General features: G+C 40.2%; 2 protein-coding genes across 6 annotated transcripts in view; one reads left to right on the top strand and one right to left on the bottom strand.

The window, feature by feature from the left end:
• FRMD5 (FERM domain containing 5) overlaps positions 1 to 5,003 on the top strand; it is a 310,939-nt gene extending 305,936 nt beyond the window's left edge. For 2 of the 4 annotated variants that reach the window (XM_044231256.1, XM_044231257.1), the window contains exon 14: positions 2,432 to 3,735. In XM_044231256.1, the coding sequence (XP_044087191.1) occupies positions 2,432 to 3,009 (578 nt within the window). In that variant the 3' untranslated portion in view covers positions 3,010 to 3,735. Of the gene's footprint in view, positions 1 to 2,431 lie in introns of all 4 variants that reach the window. The other 2 variants (XM_044231260.1, XM_044231259.1) reach the window with 2 other exon arrangements.
• A 3,383-nt stretch (positions 5,004 to 8,386) lies between these two features.
• Positions 8,387 to 18,921, bottom strand: part of WDR76 (WD repeat domain 76) — a 64,277-nt gene continuing 53,742 nt past the window's right edge. For both annotated transcript variants that reach the window (XM_044229495.1, XM_044229496.1), the window contains 3 exons: positions 16,343 to 16,495; positions 14,671 to 14,724; positions 8,387 to 10,370 (listed from right to left, as the gene is read on the bottom strand). In XM_044229495.1, the coding sequence (XP_044085430.1) occupies positions 10,115 to 10,370; positions 14,671 to 14,724; positions 16,343 to 16,495 (463 nt within the window). In that variant the 3' untranslated portion in view covers positions 8,387 to 10,114. The remainder of the gene's footprint in view (positions 10,371 to 14,670; positions 14,725 to 16,342; positions 16,496 to 18,921) is intronic.

Here is an 18,921-nt window from a genome sequence, read left to right on the forward strand (position 1 = left end):
CCTCTAGAAAGGGTATGAGAAGTGCCATGCTGGGAGTGCTGAGGTTTCAGGGGAAGCGGGGTGGAGGAGTGGGTGGGAAAGGAGCTGAACCAATACATGTGTGATCAGGGCATAAAGGTTTCTGTTCTATCAGGGACTCATTACATACTACCAGGTATATATTCCTCATGCTGCTTATGCAAATGCAGAAATAAAGGAGAAAAACTGGGGAAAAAAGAGAGATCAAAGGAGCATCAAGAGCTCTAGAACAGGGACGCCTGGGTGGCTCAGTTGGTTAAGCAGCTGCCTTCGGCTCAGGTCATGATCTCAGCGTCCTGGGATCGAGTCCCACATCGGGCTCCTTGCTCGGCAGGGAGCCTGCTTCTCCCTCTGCCTCTGCCTGCCTCTCTGTCTGCCTGTGCTCGCTCGCTCTCCCTCTCTCTCTGACAAATAAATAAAATCTTTAAAAAAAAAAAAAAAAAAAGAGCTCTAGAACAAGGGGCACACTCTTTTTATTTATTTATTTGACAGAGAGAGATCACAAGTAGGCAGAGAGGCAGGCAGAGAGAGAGAGGAGGAAGCAGGCTCCCTGCTGAGCAGAGAGCCCGATGCAGGACTCGATCCCAGGACCCTGAGATCATGACCTGAGCCGAAGGCAGCGGCTTAACCCACTGAGCCACCCAGGCGCCCAAAGGGCACACTCTTAATTCACATTATTTCAGAACAGTTTCTTGGGTAAATGGGACCTAAACTGAAGGCAAATGTAGGCTATAGACTTAATTCATCTTGGCCCAAACGCTAACAATATGATCCATTAGCATCAGGAAACAGAGGCTTGCAGGCTATCTGTGCCTTTGCCATTACCAGCCAACCACAAGTCATTAGGCAAGCTCTGTAAACTCTTGCCTTCATGACTTTGTGGAAAGATGAAAGCACTTTAAGAAGTTTAAAACACTATACAAACTTAAGATTTTAGCACAGGGGAAAACAAAATACAACTAGGATCATGAGGAGCTCCTGAAAACAAGCTGAGCGCTAAAGCAAATATACTGAGGGTGAGGTGATAGGGAGTATAGGTGGACAGCAGGGGGCTGCTGTTGCCAGTCCACCCCACCCATTTATAACGCAGATTCCATGATTTGTTCCTGGAGAGAATCCTTAACTGTACCTATGCTAAAATGGGTTCCAGCAGGCTAGGCAGGCAGGCTGCCCAAATACATATGGCTATACCACAAGAGAACCAAATGAAACACTATTTCTGAAAGGTGACTGCCACCTTTTAACAGAGACCCTTGGGCTTCTGAAGTTAGCCCTGAACTTAAAAACTCCCTAATCAGCCCTAGTTAGGTCAAACCTTTATAGAGCTGGGAATCTGGTACAGTCTTGCAGCAGAGCAATGGAAGGGGGACTAGCTTCTCTTGCCATTGGCTACAAAGGCAGAGAAAGCCAGAGCCACTCTGGCACCTCAGAGAAGCCACGAATGGAAAATGCAGACATTGAACCTGAAACAAGAAGCCATTTCCCTGGAAGCATTGTGATGTGGGCCATACTTGGTGACTCTGGGCCCACATCCTCCAGCCTAATGGCTGCTGTTTGGCTGACAGAGTAACCAGCTCCTGTTTTTCACTACCAAGAAATTGAGCCTTGGAAAGAGAGACTGTTCCATCTAAAAAAGTAAAGAGATAATAGCTAGTTTTAGGGGGCAGAGGACCCTTTCTCCTGGTGGATATAAGAAAATTTCCACCCTTACCCAACAAGATCTTCTCAGAGACCACTCTGTACTCTGGTGTATGTAATAGAGGAATTGTCAGCCTACTGTGGACCCAGCTCATTCTAAAGTGAAAAAAAAGCTAGCTAGCCAAGTGCTATTCCCAAAGAGCAGATAGGGTTTTCACATTCCCTAAAATCGGGACAGCTAGAAGAGGTAGGCTAAAGAGACCGTCAGCAGGAAACCAAAAGATGACCTCCTGAGTTCAAGGAGCTGCATGCTAACTGCATGTTAGAAGGAAACACAGTTCCAGAATCAGTATCTGATGAGGCCCAGTAAAGCAAAATAGTCTTCTCCTCCCCCTTTCTGCCTCTCAAGGCCCTTGGCCCAAGAGGGTATCTTGAGCTCCCCGAACTGGGGCCCCAGCTCTGAATTAGGGAGTCTGTGATTCAGTTGTCTTTCAATTGGGGCTAAAACCAGGCCCAGGACATCAAAAGCCAGAAAGAAAGAATCTTGAACAAATCTTGCCAAAACCCTAAGCACAAAGGAAAAAAAAGAAAAACTTCCAACCACAGCCACTTTGGTGTCTGCTTCTCTTATCCTCTTCCTGATACATCAGAACAGTGCAGTGGCCACTGCAAAATTTTGGTAACCATATAAAACAGAATGGGTGCTGCCTCCACCAGACAGCAAAGTGTACACTAGGACCCAAAAAGCCTACTCATATTACTTTTGCCTTTCCAGGCCTGGAGTCCCTACGGGACAGTGCCCATTCCACACCAGTGCGTTCTTCCTCCCATGGGGACACCTTCCTGCCTCACGTGAGAAGCAGCCGGGCAGACAGCAATGAGCGAGTCGCTGTGATTGCAGACGAAGCCTACAGCCCTGCAGACAGTGTGCTGCCCACGCCTGTGGCCGAGCACAGCCTGGAGCTGATGCTGCTTTCCCGACAGATCAATGGGGCCACCTGCAGCATCGAAGAGGAGAAGGAGTCTGAGGCCAGCACTCCAACTGCTGCAGAGGTGGAGGCCCTTGGGGGAGAGCTGAGGGCCCTCTGTCAGGGGCACGGCAGGCCAGAGGAGGAACAGGTGAATAAGTTTGTTTTAAGTGTGCTCCGTTTGCTCCTTGTGACCATGGGACTCCTCTTTGTTTTGCTCCTCCTCCTGATCATCCTTACCGAGTCTGACCTTGACATTGCCTTTTTCCGCGATATCCGCCAGACCCCCGAATTTGAACAATTCCACTATCAATACTTTTGTCCCCTCAGGCGATGGTTTGCCTGCAAAATCCGCTCAGTGGTGAGCCTGCTAATTGACACCTGAGAAGGCATGACTCCTCCTAATAACTAGCCAGGTGGACCAAGGAGCCCGGCTACCCATTCCCAGCAATGGGACCCATCGCGGAACCATCGGCACATGTACCAAGTCCTCCTCTCATGACTCAAAGTCCACAGCCTAGGAGGGTCATTTCCCAGAAGAAAAAAAGGATAGGCTCATGCCCTGTCTAAACAAACTGGGAAAACTCATTTCCTTCAGAGGTTCTTTCAAGAAAGGCTCAGCGACTCTGTTTCTCATCCTCCCAATTTGCAGGATAATTTTTGGTTGTGAATTTTGATTTTTCATAGATGTGTATTATTTTCAAAGTATCAAATAAAAATTTATTTTACTATTACTGATTATTGCAGTAGTGTCACCTAGCAGATGGGACACTAGTTGAAGACTGGAGAGCTGCGGTCTTCTATATTCTGCAGGAGCTTTCGTACTGGGCTCCAGGAGACTCATCAGTGCAGCCTCAGCAGGGCAGGCAAGGGGTCTGGACAATGGGAACTACCTAGGTTTTCTTGCCAGACAGAAATTTTTTAAAAAGTAAACATCCATGTAGAATGATTAAATGGAAAGTTGCTTCTTATGATGGTCTGAGTTGGATTTTCTTTTCCTTTTGTTTTTTTCAAATCTGAGCAGAGTGGGCATCTGAAGGGACCACCGCTACAGCAGCAGCAGCAACAGGGGTGGGGTAAGTCTGTCCCCTTAGAATAGATCCTAGTGGGCATCACCATGAGTCTTGTATAATGAACTTATTAGACTTCTGTGATTTTTTTTTCTGAAGAACCTCAAGATTTTTATAGTGTTCCACAGATGTTAGTTGAATTCAGTGGTGCCAGAGATAGGACTATCAGAAATGTTGGACAGAGTGTACTTAACAGAAACCAGAGCCAAGGTACTTGAGAAACTGTTGAGATTCAGAAAGCAGTACCTATTTTGTACAACCCCCCGCAAAAAAACTATTTCAATTTATATTTTAACAAGAAATGTTATTTTCTTATCAATTCATATTTTGTTTTTACTTTATGGATTAAGAAAATAGAGCCTGATGAACTAAACAATGCAAGAAAGAAACTGATCCTGAGAATGAAAAGCTTCAGAAAATAGAATTCCAAGATCAACAAACAGCCTTGAAAGGGACCAGGGAAAGAATCTCTTTGAACAGGCATACTAAAACGATGCCTACATAAGAAAAATGGTGAATGTGGTAGAGACCAACACTTAGTTGTAGAAATACTGCCCCCTAGGGTCAACCTCCACATCAGGAAAATAAAAATTGTAGGAAAGCCTTGGCCATCCTTGCTGAAGGAAGCTGTGGAAGCATGAAGAAGAACAGCACAGGAAGGGTGAGTGTGGGGTCCAAGACCCAAGCTCTGCAAACTCTTCACAACTCACAAGATCTTGTTTTCATCTCAGGGAGAGATTTCTAAGTCATCTTGGGCCTGAGGACTCATTTAAGGATGGTCAGTATACATGTACCTGGGAACCCCACAACAGTGGAGCTGCTGCTAACATCCTATGATGTTGGGCAGCCCCAAATGCAGAACAGAATGAGTCACTTGTAGATTTGCTCTCCCCTAGTTTGTCCTCTGAAATAGCAGAATCATGTCCATGTACAGAGTGTAACAGCTGTAGAATTAATAGGGGCCACAGGGTGGGGAAGTGGATTGTGTAATTTTAAATGCCCCTTCATCTAGACTAGGGGTTGGCAAACTACTTCTGTAAAGTGCCAGATAATATTTTTTTAGTTTGGTTTTGTGGGCCATACTCTGTAGCAACTACTCAACTCTGCCGTCATAGCACAAAAACAGCCATCCACAGGTAATACATAAACAAAGGAGTATGACTATGTTCCAATAAAAGTTTATTTATAAAAATAGATAATGAGCTGAATTTGGACCACAGGCCATAATTTGCCAACCCCATCTAGACAATAAAACTGCTCCTTACCAGTATGTTAGCAGAAAGAGGGCCGGCTCTGCTCCCATTCCTGACTTGCTACAGATCCAGGACCATTTCCCAGTGGCAAAACTGGGGATGTTTGTATAAAGGGTGCTTGAACAACCAACCAGCAAAGAGGTATCTGATGCCAAGATGAGCAAGATCAAGTGTTGAAATGCTAAAACTCGACCAGAATCTAAGAATGGAAGAAGAATGTCTGATCATTTCCATACCAGCAACAATTTGGGCAGAATTACAAACATCTATTTACCAAGTGACAAGACAAACTGAGGGAGATCCTAGTAAAAATTAGGGATCACTTAGAACCAACTAGCCACTGCCACTTGTCATCTATACAGGAAAAGCTTTATTTAGCACAGTACTAAAGTGAAAAGTAGACTCAGAGATGAAAAGGCTGTCAGGAGTTAAGGGGGCTGGTTTTAACCTGGATATCTACTGTCTTATGCAACATAGCAGATTATCTTTTAGTGTAGTGTTCCTACCTCAGTCTGTAGAATGTGGTGTTTCTATGCAGTGAGTGATAGCCTTGACACTGACCTTTCATACTCACATTAAAGAAAGATGCAGTATTCCATTTCCTGGTATGTTACTTGTGTCTAGAGTTCTAACAAAATAATAGTCCATACCACTTCTAAGAGCGGGACTTTGCTCTCTGAACAGAATTTTTGGGTTATTTTTTTCCACAGCTTACCCCCAGAAAATACAGATAGTAAAGTTTCCTTCGATTTGCTTTTCAAATACTGCTTGAATAACAAACCTCCTTTGTTGATGACGAGTCTTTTTTTGGTGTCTCCCCATCATTAAACATTGTTCACATTTTTAACCTGTTTTAACTGTGTTCCACTATGTCTCCCATTTTCTTCAAAATTAGTTTGATCTCATTGTAGAAATAAACAATGGTTTCCATAGCTTCATCCATCAGAGGAAATAAAACTCTTACTAAAGAATAGTGTACTGCATCTTTAAGCAGTAGAAGGTAAACTACCTGCAAATGTGAATTTCTTAGTTTCATTAAAAAGTATAGTTGTTAACCTTTCGTGTGCCAAAAATTCTAAGTTACATTTTTCCTTCAAAGCAATGTACTTTTTTCTACATATGCAGTATGTAGTTAGCATAAAATCATTGGTGCCATGAAAATTATTTTTAAACTTAAATAAATATTTAAATATCATGGAAGAGTGGACTCTTTTTTTAACTTCTAGCTTGTCTCACTTTTTCCTCAAAGTTACAAACATGTAGATAAAACGATACCAGGGGTTACAGCTGACTACTAATTCATGACCAGAATCACTTAAAAGAGTCATTTTGGCTTATATCCATCTATTATCCTTGTCCCTTCCCCCAAATAAATATGATTAAGAACTTGGAAGCTGTAATAATGGAATGATTTTGCAGATGAATTGGATCTCATTTTTCTCATGAGGAAAATCAAGGAGTAATTTTCCCAAGGCTACATAGTCAGTCTTGAACCCAAAAGTAGAACCTAGATGGTACAGGTTACCTGGCTGGCTCAGTAGGTAAAGCGTAAGACTCTTGATCTCAGGGCTGTGAGCCTGAGCCCTACAGTAGGTAAAGAGATTAGTTTAAAAATTTTAAATTTTTTTAAAATCTTAAAAATACAATTAAAATTAAAAAGAAATCTAGATGGTCTAGCTTCTAGACCAGTGTTTTACTCAAGCCTGAAGTAAGAGGGAGAACAGAGAACACTTCCTGTGAGAGGAACAGAATGGTGTCACCACTATAGTAACCTTATAATTACAACTTACAAACTACATTCCTATAACATTATCTCACCTGATTATGTAACCATCACTCAGGCTATAGAATTGGTAATGGTCTTCTAAATTCCCTGAGGATGAAAGGTGAAACTAGGTTCTACTGTGCTAGTTTATCATCTCTGTTTTCATTTCTACCTGCCCTTCAATGCTCCATTCTGCTACCAGATTATCTTCCTAAAGCACCAATCAGGTTATATTACACACCTCCAAATTTTCAGAAGTTCCTATCACCTATAAAATGATATCTAGGATCCTGTCTTAGTGGAGTGTTTTTTTGTTGTTGTTTTTTTGGGGTTTGTTTTTTTTTTTTTTTTTTTAATGACAAAAGTCTTTGCTTAAAGTCATCTGCAGAGAGAAAAGCGAAAGAACCACTGGATGTGAGTGATTGCCCATGATCCAAAGCTTTAAAGCAGCCACTCTTCTCTGGATTCCTAATGAAGACTCCCCTATGTATATACCCTTTTAGGGCTCCACCATCCACTCCCTCTGCTTAGGGCTCCTCAACCATAACTAAGCCCCTCCGCACATGATTACATTGCTGGTTTTAGTTCATGAACAGGTTTCCTTTCCTCTACATACCCATACCCTCTTCCTCTACCCTTACAAGTTGCTGATGGAGTAGAATCAAACAGGCAAAAGATACTTTTAAAACGTTTCCTCTTACAACTTCCATTTTAGGAAGAGATACCTTAAAATGTTTTACTCCTGTTATCTTCCTCACAAATTTCACCTTTTCATTTGAAAATCCAAAAACATCTATAGCCAAATGAACCCAAACATGGATCTGTGCTGTCCTGGAACTAAAACTCCTTACTGGCCTTCAGCACAATACCACAAATGAAAAACCAAAAGAAGTACAAAGTGAGAAGAGACAGCCTAACAAATAGCACACTTAGGTTTTTGGAATCTGGAGTTAGAGGGCATATATTTCTTCCTCTTGGGTTTGATACAGAAGGCACATGTGCCTGCCCTCCCTACTTCCCATGTACTGTAACTAAATGAAAAGATTTAAATCTCTGTAATCACAGCCCTCAAGCTCCCTGCTTTCCTGGAGAACTGCCTTTTCAAAGTCATCTCTGTGGAAAGGAAATTCAAAGACCTGAATACCAAAATAGGACTGAATCAACTCAGATTTTATCAATTCCTGATCATCTATAGTGTCACCTACCTGTCCACATATGATGAGAATCATCTCCTTCCTCCTTAAAGTCACATAAAGAAAGGCTGGGCATCTCAAAGAAAATGACTCAAGGGGAATAGAGAGCTTACATGCTTAAGGGATATCATAAAGCACAACCTAAAAAAAAAGTTTATCCCAAAAAGAGAGAGCAATCGAAATATACAAACAATTACAGTAGCCACACAGCTTTAAGCAAGTCTCTGGGAGAAGTACCTTTCACAACAGATTATAGTTTAAAGATGTCCTAAGGGAGGCAATTTTCTTTTATGTGCTTTCTAGATTTAAACAATTTCTCCATTATACAGCTTGTCACTGAGAAACAAGTCCCCCCACTCTCCTACCTTCCTGCATTGCCTCAAGAAGACAGAACTCTATTAAGTGGAATTAAATATAAATAGCAGAGTTTATGAAGCTGAAATGGGAAAAAAAAAAAAAAACCACGAAAGTGAGAAACATCAAGAATTTGCTAACATTTATTGCAGAAACCAGGCAATTACCACCAAGAATTCAAAGCTTAAATGATGGTACTAATTTTGACGCGAGTATTTTTCAATATCGTTAAAAAAAAAAAAAAAAAAAGCAATTCTCACAGAAGTTGCCACTCTGGAAACTGAAATGAAGTGGTATAAAAAAGGGAAAGGAAGCCTAGAGGCTTCATTTACTATCTCCAGGGAAGTTTAATAGACGTCAACCTCACTTAGCTTTACTTTCCATTTCATAAATTAATTTTCCATTTCACGTACCAATTCCTATATTCCTATCATCAAGAAAATAGAGAACTCTTATTACTTATAAACACTCACAACCTACTTAATAGACTAGACCTCAAACTTAGATTTAACCTCTAATTACAGAGAAGGAAACTATACATGTCATTTTATTTCTGTGATATATAATTTGAAAAGATATTTTCTCTTAGAATTCAAACATATTGCCAAAAACTATTTACAATAGTCTTTCAGTAGTAGTTTGGCAATGAAGAGCAATTAAAAAATTCAGATAGGTGCTATCACACAGAAATGTTAGTCACTGAGCTAAGCAGCTACCCTTCCAACAAACGCATTCACATAGCACTAACTTCTGAAAAAAGTTTATGGCATTTTATCATAACATTTCCCCCCAATATGATTTAGGAATGAAGGTATTCACTTAATAAGGCTAATGAATCTCCTCTGGAGAGTTTAAAGACAAGGACAGAGAAGATCTCTGGGACCTTCTAAGGCAGGAGTTTTCACTTCCTTCACCATGACCCACAGTAGTACCACAGTAATAAATACATGTCTCACATCGGAATATGCATATTCATATACAGTTACATATATGTAAGCACATATAACTAAATTTCACAAAACAATACTTATCCATTACATTTATTATTCTTTACTATTTCTTTCCTTTTCCTTTTTTTTAAAGACTGGTCATGGCTACGTGGATTTCATGTGAATAGCTACAAGCCAGTCTGGAAAACACTGGTCTGAAGGCAATCTCACACTGGATTACAAGGTCAGGCATATCCAAACCCTGTCCTAGCAGCCCTATGATTCCTTGGCCATGCTTCAAGAGCCATCTAGAGGAGGTAGAAGGGTCAGCACACAAAGACAGGGCCCTGCCTAAGTGAACCAAGGCTTCTCAACAAGTATCTTGGGATTTCACATAAAATTTAATTTAAAGGCAGGAGGAAAAAAAGAATCCTCCATTAAAAAATAAGAAGTTTCATAATCACTAAGTTAGATGACCTTTCAGGATCCCTTCCAGTGTGAGTCTAGAAATATTCACTCCAAACTACGAAATGAACCACAAATCCAAATATCACTACAGAATCAAAACTTATCATGAAACCACAAGAACTTTTAATACTAATCATTCAAAGCTTTGTAATTTATAATGCCAGAATTTCTCAACATACTGCCTGATTAAAAGTGCTGAAGGCACCACAGCCTCCCCTCAAATTCCTTTCCCAATCTACAGAAATGACTTAAAAGACTTCTCCCTTACTAAACATGTAAGTATGTAACTGTCCCTTACTAAACATGTAAGTATGTCACAGTTCTTATTAATAAAGCAGTTTTATATTAAGTAGAACATATTTTTTAAAAGGCCAAGCCACATGAATTACTAGGCTCCTTAGATACTGATTAATTTGAACCAATTTTGATGTTGCTAAACCAAACACTCAGCAACTTTCTTAATTCATAAAAACATGTACCTTTCCACTGGAATTACCTCCAGCCAAAATATACCGAGTTGGGTGCATAGTGTTGATGGAACACACAGAGACCAGACTTTCTCCACCAAAAAAAGAATGCACCTGCTGTCCTGACTCATGGAAGATTTCCACACGTCGTGGATGAGCCATGCTGCCAACGATGACACAGTCTTCTTGTTTAGGGTCCCACACAGCCTGAAACCTGGTCAGCCATCGCCCAGTGATAGTGTTGTGCCTAGTGAAAAACACAATTTTTTTAAAGGGTAGTGTTAAATAACTCAAAGCAGCAATGGGCAGAGGGTAAACATGGCATTACTCCTAAATGCTGGTATTCTCTGCCAAGTTTCTTTTCATTAAGTTACTGAGTTATCATCAGCTTAATTTCATATAAAAATGAAATCAGGACAGAGATGATGTCTTCTGTACTTCTGAATCTCCACTGCCTAGTGGTCGTACTCTGTGGATGGTCACTGTGTATTAAAATAGCACCTTTTTTGTTCACTATTTCTGAGCTCAATGGACTCCATGCCCTCCCTTTTTTACACATACAAAACAGAAGCCCTAGAAGTAAAAAATATATAATCTATGTTACTGCCATTTTAATAGGATCTATAATCCCATATTTGTATTCCCCTGATAACCAAACCCTGAAATCATTTTATATTCCATACAACTTTATTTTATTTATTTATTTATTTATTTGAGAGAGAGGCAAAGAGAAAGGGAGAAGCAAACTCCCCCGCTGAGCAGGAAGCCCAATGTGGGACTCAATCTCAGGACCCTGGGATTACTGGGATCATGACCTGAACTGAAGGCAGACACTTGAAAGACTGTGCCACCTAGGTGCCCCACCCCATGCAACTTAAAGTAAAAAATACATTTGAGGCTCAAGAAATCACAAGGGAAATTAGGAAACATCTAACAAATGAAGAATGAAACACAACACACCAAAATTTATGGAATACTATGAAAGCAACAGTAAAGAAATTCACAGCACTAAAAAAGAAAAGATCTCAGGGTGCCTGTGTGGCCAGTCAGTTAAGTGTCTGACTCGATTTCTGCTCAAGTCATGATCTCAGGGTGGTGAGATCAAATTCCATGTCAGGCTCTGCCTTCAGTGGGGAGTCTACTTCTCTCCTTCTCCCTCCCCTTCTGCCCCTCTCCCCACGTGCACTCACTCTCTAAAATACAATTTTTTAAAAAATATTTTATTTATTTATTTGATGGACAGAGATCACAAGCAGGCAGAGAGGCGGGCAGACAGAGGAGGAAGCAGGCTCCCTGCTGAGCAGAGAGCCCGATGCGGGGCTCAATCCCAGGACCCTGGGACCACGACCTGAACGGAAGGCAGAGGCTTAACCCAGTGAGCCACCCAGGCATCCCTAAAATACAATTTTTTTTTAAATGGGGAAGGCATGTGGGTGGCTCAGTCAGTTAAGCGTCTGCCTTCAGCTCAGGTCATGATCCCAGGATCCTGGGATGGAAACCCCCATCAGGATCTCTGCTCAGCAGGTAGCCTGCTTCTCCCTCTAGCTCTGCCTATTTGTGTACTTTCTCTCTCTCTCTCTGTCAAATAAATAAAATCTTTTTTAAAATTTTGAAAAAAATTTTAAATCTCAAAATGAACACATTATACCTCCAAGAACTAGAAAAAGAACAGACTAAGTCAAAAGTTAGCAGAAGGAAGGAAATAATAAAGATTAGAGCAGAGCTAAATGAAAAAGGGGAGCAGAAAAACAATAGAAAGAAACAGAGTTGGTTTTTTGAGCAGATCAACAGAACTGACAAGAAAGAAAATGCAAGTAACTGAAATGAGAAAGAGAAAACATTACAACTATGTCACAAAAACCGAAAAGGATTATATGAGAACAGTATGAACAATTATATGCCAAGAGATTGGTTAACCCAGGAGAAATAGATAAATTCTCAAAAACATACAACTTACCAAGACCGAATCATGAGGAAACAGAAAATCTAAATAGTCCTATAACTAAGGAGATTAAAACAACAATCAAAAACTTCCCAACAAAGAAAACCCCAGGATCAGATGGCTTCCCGGGAGAATTCTACCTAACATTTAAAGAATTAACCCAGAGGTGCCTGGGTGGCTCAGTTAAGCATCCAACTCTTGATTTTGGCTCAGGTCATGATCCCAGGGTCCCAAGATCGAGCCCCTCGTCGGGTTCCCTGTTCAACGGAGAGTCTACTTCTCCCTCTCCCTCTGCCTGCTGCTCTGCCTACTTGTGCTCTCTGTCAAATAAATAAGTAAAATATCTAAAATAAATAAATAAAATAAAATGACAAACTAACATCCCTAATGAATACTGATGCAAAAATTCTCAACAAAAAACTAACAAAATGAACTCAATAGCAAGGATTATACACCATGACCAAGTTGGAGCTATACCTAGAATACAAGGATGATTCAACACGCAAAACTCATTTGATAGAATATAACAAATTAAGAGAATAAAGGATGAAAATATGATCATTTCAACAGATGCAGAAAAATCATCTGACAAAATCAATACCCTTTTTTTTTTTAAAGATTTTATTTATTTGTCACAGAGAGATATCACAAGTAGGCAGAGAGGCAGGCAGAGAGAGGGGAAAGCAGGCCCCCTGCTGAGCAGAGAGCCCAATGCGGGGCTCAATCCCAGGACCCTGAGATCATGACCTGAGCTGAAGGCAGAGGCTTAACCCACTGAGCCACTCAGGTGCCCCGAAATCAATACCCTTTCACGATAAAAAACATTCAAGGAACTAGGAAGAGAAGGAAATTATCTCAACATAATAAAAACTATCTGTGAAAAGCCTGCAGCTAACATCATACTTAAAGGTTAAAGACTGAAAACTCATCCTCAAAGAGCAGGAAAAAGGCAAAGATGCCCACTCTTGCCATCTCTATCCAACATACTATTGGAAAACTGGAAGGACAAGAGACACTAACCTAAATTCCAGGTCTTCACAACTACACTGATAGCCAGATCCTGCATGTGAGGAATCACAACTATACCAACAAGCATTTGATAAGGAGGACATTCTGAACAGTCACTTGATAATCAACTGGACAAGAAAAAGAAGTAACAGGACTATATTAAACTCAAAAAAAACCTCTGTGCACCAAAGCAAACAATCAACAGAGTGAAAGACAACCCCCCAAACAGTGGAAAATCTCTGCAAATCATATATTTGATAAGGGGTTAATATGCATAATATATAAGGAACTCCCCACAACTCAAAACAAAAATGACCCAATTCAAAAGTGAAGAGACACTTTTGAAGAGACAATTTGACAAATTTGACAAATTGAATAGATAATTTGACAAAGATACATAAATGGCCAAAAAACATATGAAAAAAATGTTCAACAAGAATGCAAATCAAAACCACAATGAGATATTACCTCACAACCATTTAGATAATCACAATAAGAGTAGAATGATTAACAGAAAGAGAAATTAGACCTCTGGTGCACTGCTGGTAGGAATGTAAATGGTGCAGCCCCTACAGAAAAACAATATGGAGGTTCCTCAAAAAATTTAAAAAATTCCTCTTCCTGGGTATATATCCAAAAGAATTCAAAGCAAGATCTTGAAGAAATATTTGCACATCCATGTTCACTGCAGCATCATTTACAATAGCCAAGACGTAGAAACAAACCCACTGTCCATCGACAGATGAATGGATAAACAAAATGTGGTATATACACATACAATGAGTATTATGCAGCCTTTAAAAGGGAGGAGGTAACATGCTAGAACATAAGGGAACACTGAGGACACGATGTTTAGTGAAATAAGCTAGTCACAGAATGACAAATACTATGATTCCACTCACATCAAGTGTTTAAAGTAGTTAAAATCACAGAAATGTAAAGTAGAAAGATGGCTGTGAAGGTATGGAAGGGAGAGAGAAGAATCAATGTTTAATGGGCATCAAGTTTGAAAAAGGAAATGAAGATGGGAAAATTTGTAAAAAAAGGAAACAAGCACACTTAAATGTAGCCTCCACAAACGTTAAAATGCATGATATAACAACATATATGGCACACTCTGGTCCCAACTTCACAAATACTGATAAAGAGGGATGTCTAGCAGATGGCACTGAAGTTGGATATAAAACACATACATTAAAAGTAGCAGATGCAAAAAGAAGGTAACTAGAGAAAGTTTAAGTGGGAAGGTAGGGAAACCCTTTAAGTCCACAACAAACAGGTACAAACAGAAGAGCTTTAGATGGCCTCACAGCCGGTAAGAGGTTATGATTTTCCTTAATAAGTGGAAATTGCTCTTGATATGTGGAGTAATTCAAGTGGAATAAAGTCATTCACCTTAACCAAAAATAACCACCCAGCTGCAAAGAATAGCTATGGACTAAAAGAGATTGAACCCTTTGAAGATGGAGAGAACCTGGAAGCAAGAACCCTTCTGGATAGGAACTAGCAACCTGGGACACTAAAAATACGTATTACAAAAATTCAGACCTACTATATCGTTTTGACAATCAGATGTCTAACATATATGGAAACCTACCTGATGGTAGTGAGCAAAGGAATCTCAGAGGATATACAGCTGCTATCAAAGATTCTGCAAAACAGAGATCAAGACAAAGTAAAACACTTTTTACTGTTTCTTAAAAATTTTCTGAAAGAAAATCTGTATTTACCAAGTTCTTCACTGGTTCATGACACGAAATATGATTGCTATTTTAAAATATACAAGATCAGGCTTTAATAAACTTCAGCTAATATATTTAACAAAAATTACAAAAAATATTATAAAATTCAGAGCTTTATAGTTTGGTGAAGAAATAATTTATTTAAACACTATTACACCAAATTTAAAATTCACATTATAAAGTAATACTCTGGATCCTATATTGAGATTCACAATAATTACAGACCATCTATAAAGGGATGTGGTCTAAAAACGTACAAATAACCTAAAAATTTCTGCACATATCAAGAGCAATTTCCCCATGAGACTCATTATTTGAGGGACTAACAGTGTCACTTCCAAAGGCTGGTAAGACTACAACTGACCAGCAACCATGGGAAGCTCTTGTAGGGTAGCTCAAAGAGTCCAGGAGCCTACACCTGGTACCCTAACAGAAAGAAACTAACCACATCACATCACCTCCCCGTTCTTGCACCTAGCTATTCCAATGTAGTTTCTTGGCACCTACGGCTTATTGCCTAATCAGATTACTAGAAAGCTAAATCACTAACAGCTAATGTAAACTCTGCAGTACAAATGAACAGGAATGGTTAAAACAGGTAGCTTCTGATACAAAGAAAACTGTATGGGTAAAAAGGAGACACTGGACTGCCACTGCCTGGTGACTAAATCTCAATACACCCACCTGGTAATGCTCACAGACTTTACTAGAAACTGGACACCTGTCACAAAGTAAGGACCATGGTCTTCCCAACAGAAAAGTCTAAACAGAAATTAGATGCCTTTCTAGAGCTTGGCCCACAGTATACATCCAACAGATACCTGTTGAATGAATAATGAATGAATTCCAGAATTACTTAAGGTAAAATTATAAAATGACAAATCCTTACAATGCTAAGCAAAATTAGGAATTAAAGAAGAGAACAAAATCATTTCTTCTGTGGTTGTATTAACATTCTCCACATTTTTTTATTGTCATTATTTTCTATTTTTGGTTCAGTTGGTTTAGATCACATTTTTAAAGCCATTTTTAGGAAGTAAGTACAGAAAGACACCAAAGCTAAAACCATAAAAACTGTATCCAGCGGTTTATACAAAAGCTAAATTATTCCTATCTTTTCTGCCTGCCCCTGGCCTGGGACTCTGCAATTTCCACTCAGAACTTCATGTGAAGGGTAGGCGCCACTAGCTCCAACCTAAGAGTCTGTCCCGATGCTAAAATTATCCTTCTTCCAACTATCACAAGCCTGGTTTTTCTGAGACTTCTGGGATCACTCAGTGCTGAAAGGGAAGCCTTACATCTACTCCCTGTAGACCTTCCCTGCCAAACGCCAAGGAAATTTCCAGATCCCAAAACTGCTGAAAACCCATGAAATACAGGTTATTGATTTGGCCAGCAAAATAGAAATGGCTACAAAACAATACTAGCAATTTAATAGGGAGCAGTAGTAAACAAATCTACTGGTTTACACAGTAGCTACAGACTCTTTAGATTCCTTAACAATGCATTTCTATCTCCTCAATTTACCTCAGCTTACAATCAGCACACGTGGTCACTACTCTGTTACCAGTAAGAGGTGAAAAATAGGCAGAAGCGATGCTCTTCGTGTGTTCAGTTAAGGAAATCAAAGGCTGGCTTTTCCTGGGGTTCAGGTACCTTGTATCATAAATATGAATATCCCTGTAAGGGGAGGAATAATTCTCAGTGTTGCACAGTACATGTAGTGAGCTCTCAAACAGCACTGAACACAGACACTCAAATACTCAATACACTGAGGAACATTCTGATCTGGAATAATTTTACAAACACTGTATAGATAAAAAATAAAATATTAGAAAAATGCCATAACTACAGAATATATATGAAACCAGTGGATATATAGAGACAAGATTCTAGTTGGTTTTCCAATCTGAGAAAAAAATAAACACAGACCAAGTTAGAGGTCACATATAACTTTTTTTTTAACAAGTATTCTTCTCCAAACACTAGAAGTAAATGCATATGTGGGCGCTGGGGTGGCTCAGTCAGTTAAGCGTCAGCCTTTGGCTCAGGTCATGATCTTGGGGTTCCTGGGATCAAGCCACACACTGGGCTCCCTGTTTAGTGGAGAGTCTGCTTCTCCTCTCTGCCCCACCCATCTGCTCATGTTCTCTTTATTTCAAATAAATAAATAAAATCTTTAAGAAAAAAAAAGTGGGGGAGGAGTCAAGATAGCGGAGGAGTAGCAGGCTAAGATGACATTGGGTAGCAGGAGATCAGCTAGATAGTTATCAAACCATTCCAAACACCTATAAATCCAACAGAAGATTGAAGAGAAGAAGAACAGCAATTCTAGAAACAGAAAAATCAACTACTTTCTGAAAGGCAGGACCTGTGGAGAAGTGAATCCGAAGCAACGGGAAGATAAGACCACGGTGGGAGGGGCCGGCTCCCAGCAAGCAGTGGAGCAACGGAGCACAAAATCAGAACTTTCAGAGTCTGTTCTACTGAGGGACATCACTCCAGAGGTAAGCAAGGATGGAGCCCTTGCAGGGATAGTGTGGTCTCAGGTCCCACGGGGTCACAGAAGGATCAGGGGTGTCTGAGTGTCGCAGAGCTCGCAGGTATCAGAGGGGGAAAACCAGCTACAGAGATGGAGCAGAGGAGTGAGCTCTCAGCTCAGGGTTACCTTAAACTGTGATCTCTGACACAGTCAGACCACTACTCTTTGAGCAGGGAACCCACAAGTGGCAGATCTGGGGAGACCCTCCTGGAAGAGCAGCAGGGATCTGCTGGGTTTAGAGACTCCAACGGGGCTGTATGCCAGAGACAGTTACGCTTGATAACAGGCTGGGTGAGCTCAAAGACCAGCCAGAGACCAGGGAGATGGGAGTGATTGAGCGCTTTTCTCCAAGGGCTCACTGAGGAGTGGGGCCCCGGGATCTCCGCTCCTCAGGGCCGGAGATTGGGAGGCCGCCATTGTCATTCCTGTCCTCCAAAGCTCTACAGAAAGTGTTCAGGGACCAAAAGCTCCCAAGAGCAAACCCACGCAGATTACTTAGCCCGGCCCCTGACAAGGCAGAGCAATTCCACCTCAGGCAAAGACACTTGAGAATCACAACAGGCCCCTCCCCCAGAAGATCAGCAAGAACATCCAGCCAAGACCAAGCTCACTGATCAATGAGAACAGTGGAATTCCAGAGGAGAGGAAAGCAAAGCACGGAATTCATGGCTTTCTCCCCATGATTCTTTAGTCTTGCAAAGTTAAATTATTTTTAATTTTATTTTTTGTTTATTCTAATTTTTTTTAACTTTTACTCTTTCCTCTTCTAATGTTTTTTTAACTAGTTTCTCTTAACAATACCTTTCTTTTTTTTTTTTTTAAAGATTTTATTTATTTATTCGACAGAGATCACAAGCAGGCTGAGATCTCTCCGCAGAGAGCCCGATGTGGGACTCGATCCCAGGACCCTGAGATCATGACCCGAGCCGAAGGCAGTGGCTTAACCCACTGAGCCACCCAGGCGCCCCTTAACAATACCTTTCTTAAAAAAAATCTTTTTGAACCTTCATTATTAAAGGCATATTTTATCCTTCACTGTATCTACCTTTAATTTTTGTATACACATAGAGTTTTTTCTAAAAAAAATTTTGGGATACAACTTCTAATAGATCAAAATATGCCCTAAATCTAGCACAGAGTTTATTCTAGTCTCCAGCCTGAGCAAATTCTCCTCACTTTCTTTTTCTTTCTTTTCCCAACCAACTTATCAACTCCATTCTTAGAATTTTTTTTAAAATTTTCATCTTTACAGTCATATTCCATCCCTTCATCGTGTTTATCCTTATTTGTGTGTGTGTGTGTGTGTGTGTGTGTGTGTGTATTTCTCTTTCTTTCTTTAAAATTTTGGAGGGTAGTTTCTTCAAAGAGATCAAAATACTCCCAAAATCAAGTGGGTGATTCTGTTCTATTCATCAGTCTAATATATATATTTTCTTTTTTCTCTTTTCTTTTTTTAATTTTTTTTTTGAACTTTTTACCCCCTTTCTTCTCCCACAATTTGGTGTCTCTTCTGATTTGGCTAACGCAAATTTTTCAGAGGTCTTTGCCACCCTTCCAGTATTTT

The sequence above is a fragment of the Neovison vison genome, chromosome 13 (genome assembly GCF_020171115.1).
Source record: "Neovison vison isolate M4711 chromosome 13, ASM_NN_V1, whole genome shotgun sequence".
Taxonomy (NCBI): domain Eukaryota; kingdom Metazoa; phylum Chordata; class Mammalia; order Carnivora; family Mustelidae; genus Neogale; species Neogale vison.